Source organism: Syzygium oleosum, unplaced genomic scaffold (assembly GCF_021117445.2).
Source record: "Syzygium oleosum isolate NSW1041296 unplaced genomic scaffold, Sole_v2.1 Sole_v2.01, whole genome shotgun sequence".
NCBI lineage: Eukaryota > Viridiplantae > Streptophyta > Magnoliopsida > Myrtales > Myrtaceae > Syzygium > Syzygium oleosum.
Window position 1 is genome coordinate 17,979,877 of NW_026607485.1, and position 10,421 is coordinate 17,990,297.

General features: G+C 40.4%; 1 protein-coding gene across 2 annotated transcripts; it reads left to right on the forward strand.

Annotated features, from left to right (window-relative positions):
- Positions 1-4,808: 4,808 nt before the first annotated feature.
- Positions 4,809-8,658, forward strand: LOC115681134 (uncharacterized WD repeat-containing protein C2A9.03-like). 2 transcript variants are annotated; one of them, XM_030604975.2, is made up of 9 exons: positions 4,809-4,944; positions 5,047-5,214; positions 5,322-5,408; positions 6,088-6,222; positions 6,399-6,509; positions 7,215-7,306; positions 7,386-7,494; positions 7,896-7,982; positions 8,075-8,658. In XM_030604975.2, the coding sequence occupies exons 1-9, from the start codon at positions 4,819-4,821 to the stop codon at positions 8,486-8,488; spliced, it is 1,329 nt and encodes a 442-aa protein (XP_030460835.1). In that variant the 5' UTR covers positions 4,809-4,818; the 3' UTR covers positions 8,489-8,658. The 2 variants fall into 2 exon arrangements, with proteins under 2 accessions (XP_030460835.1, XP_030460839.1); XM_030604979.2 differs by having other exon boundaries at positions 7,389-7,494.
- The last annotated feature ends 1,763 nt before the right edge of the window (positions 8,659-10,421 follow it).

The following is a 10,421-nucleotide window of genomic DNA, read 5'->3' on the forward strand; positions in this document are numbered from 1 at the left end:
AGCGCGAATTTTTGCTGTCATTTTCCTCGAGGAGAGAACTCATGTGCTATCTTTAAGAAACTTTCCATGGCGTGGCACGCTCAAACGCCATCAATCATATCACCAACTTCCAAAGCACTTGATGGGCTGGGCTACAATCACAGCCCTACGCCATTGACCAAAAAGCTCATGAGAAACAATGATGATGGTCATCTCCTTTTCAAAGAACTAAAATTTCAGCAAATGCAATAAAGAAAAACAGCACATTTCGTCGTCCAAATTAGGAAAAATACCAGCATATGATAAGTCGCAAGGAAAAAAATAAAATAAAGTTTAGACATAATCATAAGCTCCAATTGGTGATTATGGACCTGATTATGGATGGTTTGAATTGGCGATGGTTATTCAACACAATTGAACAAAAGTAAGCCATGGGAGTTTAGTTTGGAAACTTTTGACTGGCTATTAGAGCTTTGAATAATTTGAAACCCTATTGACATTTTGTTTTTAAACTTTGCTTCTTGACCAATTTGAGCTTATGGATTAATTCAGCAAGCTTGATTCTATTAGTGTTACACTGGAAAATTTTAATTATGTTAATAGAAAGGAATATTCATTCAACAGAAACACATTAAATCCATTTTAAATGTAAGGAGACAATGACAACTAAAATTATTTACTTAAGACTTGATTTCTAAATGAATGGGTAAATGCTAATTAAGATCATTTACTTAACACTCAATTTTTTTTTCTCAATTTCTTATAACACTTGAATCTTATTTTTTAAAATGATCCCCAAAATTAAGGCATACGGTGAGTGGGCAATTAAGTTCCTATTTTCCAATAGATAATGTCGAAATCATGCAAAATTGGGTGAGATGTACAACTTCTGGGCACTAGATGTCATCGGTTGTGACTTTAGGATTTGATAACATCAAATCGCATTAAATTGTAGTTGGTGACACGTAGAAAATATCATTTTTCTTAACATTAACTTATTCCTCTACAAATTCCAACGAACAATAAAATAGAATCCATAATATCGACATGAATTTGCGGGGTCCAAATAAACATCAAATAGAAAAAAAAATTCAGATCAGATCTTGGCATTTAGTCTCTGTCGTGAAATGGCAGTTGGATGGTTGAATGATTTGATTCTTACAAACTGGTTGAAGCTTCCCCTTTCTTACAGGACATCAAATAGATGGGACAACATATAATTAGATGAAAATTATTTTTAAAAAATGAATAAAAAGATGCTGCAACCACAGCTTCTCAGCCAATGAAAATATAGAGCACGAAAACGACCGGTGAGTCGAAGAATCGAAGTTAGTTGCCTCTCAATTATTTTAGTGAGCACGAGAAAATCCGAAATAAATACTTCAATGAAAGTCAAATGCCACACTTCCATTTATTTAATTGCTCTTTTTATACCATTTGTAGGAATCAAGTCAATGTTTTTATGTTAGGATTGTGCAATTTCTTTAAATTCTTCTAGAGTGAAAGTAAGCTTCTTCGAGCAAAATGTTCTATCGAACAGGCTATACAAAGTAGATCCGGCGATGGGACCAGTTTAGTTGCATTCGGGTTGGTTGAGTTAATACGAGTTCGAGTCATGGATGAGATTTGATCAATCTAGACCCAACTCTATTCAAGACGGATTAACCCTTTTTCGATCATCTTTTTCTCTTCAGAAAGCGAGTTCTAGTTTTAATGTACAAATATTCCATAAAAAAATGTATTCAACATATGAATAAATAGAAAAATATCTACCTTTGTGTTTATTTCCCTCTCGTTCTCTCTCTTCTCTAAGTCCTAACCTTTTAAATGACTCACAGGTCCATGGATAGGCGCTCCCTCCTTAGAAATTAAGGATGCGCACGGTAACATTTTTGTTCCCGAGAATAATTTATGTTCGGAAATAGTTTTTTCTATTTCTATATCCTGTATGAGTTTTCGAGTTGAAAAATACGTTTGGTAACTGCACAAATTTCTATCCTCAAAATAGAAAAAGAACATAAAAACATTTGATATGATCTTAAAATTTTTTGTGATGTGGAATTTTATTCAGTTTTTAAATAATTTTTTGAGATTTTTCTAATTTTTTTTATCTTTTCTTTTCTTTTTTTCTCCCTCTTCTTCCTCCTCTAGTCAGTTGTCAGGCCTGAGCGATAGCCAACGACCGACTAGAGACAAGGGCTGTCGACCTCGCCCATCTGCGGCAAGGCTCGACCTCGCCCATCTGCGGTGAGGTTAACTTCACCCGGCCATGGCGAGGCTCGCCAAAGGCCAGCGAGGTCGCAAGCTAGAGGAGGAAGAAGAAGGAAGAACAAAAAAGAAATGACCTTGTATCAGAAATTGTGATCAGGAACAAGAAAGTGGATTTTTTTTTTTTACTTTTTGTTTCTATTCCAAAATTATTCTCTGGCCACATTTCTATTTCGAAGAATAAAAAAATTAATTGACATACACAAACGGATTTTTGTTCTTTTTCTGCTCTGAGAAATAAAAGAAACAGAAGAAATAGAAACGTTATCAAACGCACCCTAAGAATCCCTAATTTATATCTTTATTTTGATTCAACTCTTTAGGACCACCCTTAAAGTCATAGGCCTCTATAACTTTGTAATTACCGTAAAATGATCAGAAATAGAGACTGGTCGGCTACTAGTAACATCGATCGCTCGCGGCAACATATCAAGAAAAGAGAAATAAAAGCGCGGCCTTCGAAAAGGGGGCAGGCAGCTCCACTTTTATCATCGGCTGAGGGTCAGATCATTGGATCGTAAGGGCGTCATAACGCCTTGCATATTGCCACGACTGCAGAAGGAAATGGCGAAAAAATGCGCGCACTTTTCGTTTATCCAATAGTATACTTATATGAGACAATACTAAAAATGTGAAGGAAAATAAAAAAGAGAAATAAAGCATAAACATGGTACAAATAGATTAGCCTAATCATTATGGAAACAAATAATCTAAGCATATTACATAAGGACCCAGAGATACTCACAAATACAGAAATGATCACAGAATATTTAATCACGATTACGGAATATATTTTCATTATATATCGTCCGTCATTCTTATTCAAAATGTCGGAGCACAAAAATTTAACAAACTACGCTTTATACGGACGAGATTCATTGTATTTTTAATCCGATGGTTTTCAAAGCTCCTACAAGGGCCTCCATGGCTTGTTACTATCCTGTCGGGCGGTCTACATGGAAGCTTTCCTTATCTTACATCCTCAATTCTCACAATATCTTTTTTTTCCTTAAAGAAAGGGAATACCTTTGAAAAGATTTACAACCCCGAATATCCCGAGGGTTGCTTAGACATCAAGAAATATATTTCATTACACATCGTTGGCCGTCGGAGCACAAGAATTGAAGGACTACAAAATTTCACGGATGAGATTTAACTGTATATTTTTGATCCGACGGTTTCCGAGGGCTGGAGATACGTCTCGAGAAAAGATATGTAAGAATCGCGGTTTCCAAAGGTCGTCCGGCGGGCCCAACTGGGGGAATGATTCGTGACGAGACCGTTCATCGCGCAAAACAGAGAGGTCAAAAATCGCGTCTTTGTCTCCTGCTGTCGAACTCCTCTCCCTCCCTCCCTCCCTCCCTCCCTCTTCCTTCAGGTGCGTCTCGATCTCCTCCCGACCCTTCTTCGTCTTTCTCGCAGTAGTTTAATAGGCGAAAGGGGGTCGCCCCCCCGCACGCAACATTCTCTCTCTCATGCGCGCGCGCGCACGTAAACACGAACCCAGATGCACGCACGCACGCACGCACCCAGAGACACGCAGTGGGAGAGAGAGAGAGAGAGAGAGAGGGAGGGAGGGAGGGTGGTCATCGAGTGTTAAAGCTTGCGCTTTGCGTGAGCGTACCCCCGCATCGAGGTTCTTGAGCGAGGCCCATCTTTGGCCGACCCCGTAACATCATCAGCACCACCGCCATCGCCACGTTCGCTGCGCCAAGTGCGTCTTCTCGTGCGCTCTCTCTCTCTGTTACCGCTTTTTTGGGTGGGGCGGCGGCCTCTTTTCTCTGTTCTCTGGAGCTATTTCCTTCCCTACTCGTGGAAAGTTCCGTCGTTCTTTTGTGCGGTGCCCTTTTGCGTCCTGGGTCTGAACGGAACTCATTGTTTTTGTTTTTCACGTCTTCTTCGTGATTTTTGGTTTGGTGGGTTGCATCGCTTTCTGGAGCTTTTCCTGTTCTTGCTTGTTAAATTTTCGTCGTCGGCTTTAGTGATGCGCGTCTCGCCACGCAGTTCCTCCTCCGTTTCGGTAATGGCTGTTTGACTTCCTTGCTGATGAAACGTCCGGCTGCTAAGTAGACACGTAAGTGCGTTTGCGTTGTCCGGCTAGACGTGGAGATATTCCTTTCTTTCCTTTTGGCTTTCAAATTGGGGGGTTTCGGTTTCTACATATTGCCATGATTTCGTAGTCTCTGCCCTTTCGTTCCGCGTGCGTGGTGATTGAGTTACTTGGATCTCCTTTTGGGTTCTTGTTTTTTCTTTCTCTGAAGCTTTTGTTTTGAAGAATGCAGTAGGGTGCGGTCTCTTCAATCTCGATAGCTGCTGCAAATGCGTAACAGTTGCTAATATATGTTTTCTTGATATGTGTTCATATGTTTGCGGTGAATAGGAGTTGGGTTGTTTTCATTTGCGGAATTGGTGCCTTTTTGCCCTTTTCCTTTTCTTCCTCTTTGTATGTTTACTCTGCTTGAGTTATATCTTCGGGAGCACGGTTGTCGTTCATGCAATTAGCTGTTAATCCTAGTTTTGAGGTAGTGGTACTGTTGTCTACACAGTTCATTGAACTACGACGGACCGAGCATGTCCAATCAAGTGGACGAAGTAGATTACATGGCGGAGGAGAGAGAGGCCGATGACTTTATCGATGAAATGGATGAAGAAAACAATGGTGGAGCTGGTGGCAACATTCCTGATGCATATGACATGGTTTGATCTCTGTTACTTTTACTCATCGCCTCATGTTTCCCCGTCTCTCATGCTCTATCATTTATCATTTGAATACTTGTTCCTTGGATTCATTTTGAGCAGCTCACTAAGATCACGGATACATCTGCCGTGCAAGCAAGAAACGGGAAAGACATCCAGGGTATTCCGTGGGAGAGACTGAACATAACCAGAGACAAGTACAGGTTAACAAGGATTCAACAGTACAAAAATTACGTGAATGTACCGGAACCTGCAATTATTGCAGATAAGGTTCACTTCTTTTCCTAAATTTGATCTCGTTTTTTTACGTACTCTTAGTTCTGAATCCTGAATTAAAAAAAAAACATATATTAAATAGTTTTGCTGTGACAATCCAGGAGTACAAACAAGTGGAGAAGGGCGCCAATTACTATGATTTCTTTTACAACACGAGAGTAGTTAAGCCTACAATACTTCATTTTCAGGTGAATAGTCTTTGATGCGTGGATATGATTGCAAGGCTGTTTCTTCCCTTCTCTTTGTAATTCTAGACAGAATCTGCTGCCGTTTAAGTTATCCCTATTTCTGGGCATCAAGAGGGGGCGGGGGTGACGTACATTTGCAATTTGTTTTGTCATGTTGATCAAAGTGGGATATAGAAGGTGCAATCGGTAGAAAGCTTGACTACGAGATCTTCCCTTTTGCAGCTACAATTTTTCCTGCGAGCTGCAAAACTCCAGGAAATTACATAAGTAACAGAGAGAAGAAAAAGCTGGCAAATCAGTTCTCTTCTGAACTGGTTCAGTATTGCTCATTGGTCTGGAAAAGGTCTTTCTAACATAATATTTTGGAGTTTGCTGAACTTTTTGTTGCTTGCCATATTCAGCGAATAGTTGAGCTTGCATTAACTCATTAGAGGGGGAAAACGTCATAATTTTAAAAATTCATTACTCCTTCTTGCATGTTATGTTGGATAAATTCACAAAAGAGAAAGGATATTCAAGTGGTAGAAATTTTGGTGGTCTGAAGTGTCCATTGGTCTAACAGAATGTGTGTCTGGGGCAATCTGAAATTTCACGTTGTTGACCTGCATATACATACACCTACGTACATACATGGTTTTCCTACTTGATTTGATACCTAACTTATTTTAGTAACCTGCAGCTCAGAAACTTAGTGTGGGCTACTTCGAAACATGATGTTTATCTGATGTCGAACTACTCGGTCATGCATTGGTCTTCATTGACTCTCAATTTGAAGGAGATTCTCAATTTCGCTGGACATGTACAACCTACCGAGGTACGAAATTGATATCGCCAGCTTCATGTCTGCCTACCTTGTTATCAGGTTGGAGAAGGCACATGCATGATTCCTTTTCCTTTATGTTAATTTGTGATCACTTTATTGTTTTCTCATTCTTCAAATCAGAGGCTTGTCTTTGATGACATCTAACAGTTTTAGTTACTTTTCTGCAGAAACATGCAGGAACTCTGCTGGAAGGCTTTACGCAGACACAGATCAGTACTTTGGTAGTCAAGGATAATTTCCTTGTAGCAGGTGGCTTCCAGGGAGAGATTTTCTGTAAGGTAACCTTTTTTTCATTTCGTGTCTCATATTCTTTTCACTTTTCTTATGATGATATCCTGTAAATTTCCACCGATAAATTTTTTTCTGAAATTGCATCTTTTATAAGGTGATCCTGCAAATTCAATACTGAACTAATTTGCCTTTTGTCCATTGTATGGTCTGTCTTGCTCGTAATTAGGCAATTGGAGTCATTTTTCTGTCTTGATTATCATAAATTTGTAGCATCAGCTCCTTTTATAATTTTATGTTGAGAAAATTGCACGGCATTACTCTGCACTGAAACACTACACGTGAAGATTGTCAGATATTTGGTGATCTAGAGGTGATGGAAATCGTCTTCCCCCCCCCACAAAAATAAAAATAAAATAAAATAAAGAGGTGATGGAAATATTGGAAAAATGAATTTAAGACAAATAATTCTGTACTTTACGAGATTCACATATTGTTATGAGGCAGCTTCTGAGGTGACTGGTGAATTTCAAAGTAATGCCAGCTGAATTTCCTCGTGTTTAAAGTTGGCTAAATCACCCTTTCTGTCTCTTTATCTACCGGCTGAAGAAAAGTCCTCTTTTGAGATATTATTCTGTATTGGCCTCTTTTAATTATCTTTTGGACCAATATATCATATTTTGGTGGGTCATTTTGTGATAAATTACAGGGCAAACAATTTGCTATTACTCTTAATGACAAATTTTTGCTTGCAGAGCTTGGACAGAAAAGGAGTGAGCTTCTGTGCAAGGACCACAGATGATGATAATGCAATAACAAACGCCATTGAAATTTATGACAGCCTGAGGTATCAAAGTGCTCGAACATTGTCGCGATTCTTACTTGTTTAACATTGAGAAAAAGCTTGAGCGTTTTGTCTTGCTCAGCAGGGGTGGGATGCATTTTATGGCAGCCAATAATGACTGTAGCATAAGAGAATATGATATGGAGAGATTTCAAGTTGTCAATCACTTGTGGTATCCATGGCCCGTAAATGTAAGCTTCCCAAAGCAAGTTTAGATGCATGGATATGACCCTTTTCATATGAAGCAATTTTTCTTCATCACTTTCTTATCTTCATAATTGTTCCTCTGCTTATGCATCAATTGGCAAATTTGTATGTAATTTTTTCTCTGAAAGAGATTGGTAGCGATTTAAGTAAATGGCTATTATGGATAGCGATCACGAATATCTGTTGTATTTTGCTGCTCGTGATCTCCGTCCAAAGTTCTATATAATCTGTACTCTGTTCTTGTTTTGGATACAATTTGATTTCTTGCTGAGAAAGAAAAAATTCTAATCCTCGATATTGATTTGTTTGTGTGACCTAAGTTAACAAATTCAACAGTACATGAGGCATGTCCTGATTTATTTAGTACATATAACTTTTGATGCAGCATACATCAATCAGCCCGGACCGTAGATTGACTGTGGTTGTCGGCGATCATGTAGATGGGTTGCTGGTGGACGCACAAAATGGAAAGGTAAAGCATTTCTGATTTGTGACAAATATGTGATTACGATATGGCATTGAACATTTCATTGACAATGTTATTCGCCGCTTTATAATCTCCAGAGCATCGCTAAATTAACTGGCCATCAAGATTACTCCTTCACTTCAGCATGGCACCCGGACGGACGGGTTTTCGCCACGGGGAATCAGGACAAGACTTGCCGAGTATGGGACATAAGAAACCTGAAATCACCGATCGCCAGTCTCAAGGGTAACCTCGGAGCCATCCGATCGATCAAATTCTCATCTGACGGTCAATTCATGGTGATGGCTGAGCCAGCGGACTTTGTGCACGTGTACAGTACAAAAGCAGACTACAACAAGAGACAAGAGATCGACTTTTTCGGGGAGATCTCGGGCGTTTCCTTGAGCCCAGATGATGAGTCGCTGTACATCGGTATCTGGGATCGGACTTATGCGAGCCTGCTTCAGTATAATAGACGGCACACCTACAGATACCTCGACTGCTTTCGATAACTTGCATGTTAATTCGGACTGACTGGATTTACACCCATGCATTTTTCTTTTTGGTTGAGCTCTAGTTCCTAACGATCCGATACGGTAGGATGAGTAATTTCAAAGCGCGAATGCGGAAAAATGTAAATGAATGTTAATGATTGCTTGAGAGTAATCTTTTCCATGGTGAATCACTGTGCGCATATCTGGCTATATGAGCATTTGGCTTTTCTGTTCTTGTGGAGTCCATATTATTATCACACGTTGGTTGCAAGGTCTCTTGATGTCTTTATAATGTTACATGGAGTCGTGCTGGAGGATTTTGGATAATTGAGCCAAGGAGTCACTTATCAAATCATTTTCCTCGTTCGTACATCGAAACCAGTTACCGAGAAATACTTTTTGATTGCTGCGTAAGTCATCTCAAACTCGCATCAACATCAAACGTCGAATGACTGTCGCGACCCGACATAGTTTGTCCACAGATTCTTTCACGACTCGGATGAATGGCAGACTTTTTGACATGGAATCATCGAATAAGTGTCTTTGGAGGGAACGAAATGGTTAGAAATAAAACAGCTGCTAACATAGCAAGGATTCTTGAACTCTACTCTTCATAACTTTTGGACCCAGATTCGGCTTTTGTTTGGCTTCAATGAAGGTATGCTTCCCTTTAGATACCTCGGTGTACCTATCATTGCGTCCAAATTGAGTAAGACAGATTGCATTTCCCTTGTCAACTCCATTACTGCTCGTACTCGCTCATGGTCGCATCGTTTCCTCTCATTTGCGGGTCGGCTCCAGCTTATTAAATCAGTTCTCCATGTTACCCATGTCTATTGGGCCTCTGTTTTCCCACTGTCTCGATCTGTTCTATCCAGAATTGAATTGATTCTTAGGCAATTTTTATGGAAAGGCCCGGATCTGGGGCCAGGGGGCGCGAAAGTGTCCTGGAATGTAGTTTGCCTTCCTAAGGATGAGGGAGGACTGGGAATTCGTAGACTCCTTGAATGCAATCGGGTAACCCTACTCAAGCACATATGGATTCTCTTCACTGATAAAGAATCTCTGTGGTGTAAATGGATTCACTCCAATTTCTTGAAGAACAAGAATTTCTGGATTGCACCCAAACCAACGGTATGTTCTTGGGCTTGGAAAAAAATTTTAGACCTCCGTCATGAATTCCAACTTCATTTCTGCTGGCACATTGGTAACGGAGTTATCACCTCCTTTTGGTTTGATAATTGGCACCCTAGGGGTCCTCTTTACAAATTATTCACGGACAGGGATATTTACAACTCCGGGATTCCGCGAAGCTCTACGGTTAGTGATTTTTTCTCATCCAATTGGCCCCAGTCTTTGGTCCTAGACACACTTCGCTCCTGGCTGCCTACTGGTTCTCTTCAACCGGGAGTTAGCGATAGTATCTCTTGGCAGGGACATCCCTTCGGCGACTTTTCTTCTGCCAAGGCGTGGGAACCCATAACGATCAAGGGCCAGAAAGTTAAATGGAGTTCATTCATCTGGGATCCTGCCATCGCCCCCAGATACGGGTTTCTGTTATGGATCACTACTCTGAATAGGCTTCCTACGCAGGAATATTTATTGAGGCACCATAGGATCGACGAAGGGTCCTGTGCTTTTTGCCGCTACAGACCGGATTCCACCGATCACCTCTTTTTCGGCTGTAATATCACGGGCTCCCTTGCTAGCTTTTAGGCTTCCAAATGCAATCTTTCCTGGCGCAATAAACCGTGGCTTAACAACCTCCGATGGGCTATACGGGTCATTGGTGGCCATAGCTTCCATCAACGCATTGCTCGCTTCTCCCTAAGCGCCTTATGCCACATTATTTGGACGGTAAGAAATGATATCTTTTTTAGGAGCAAACCACTTTTTATACCGGCCATCCGCAACCATCGTATTAAGGTGACGAGAGATAGAGGTTTATCCT

Coding starts and splice junctions, on each gene's coding strand:
- LOC115681134 (XM_030604975.2), top strand. CDS start 4,819: ATGTCCAATCAAGTGGACGAAGTAGATTACATGGCGGAGGAGAGAGAG. Junction 5,409..6,087: donor CTACAATACTTCATTTTCAG/GTGAATAGTCTT, acceptor AGTAACCTGCAG/CTCAGAAACTTAGTGTGGGC. Junction 6,510..7,214: donor AGGGAGAGATTTTCTGTAAG/GTAACCTTTTTT, acceptor TTTTGCTTGCAG/AGCTTGGACAGAAAAGGAGT.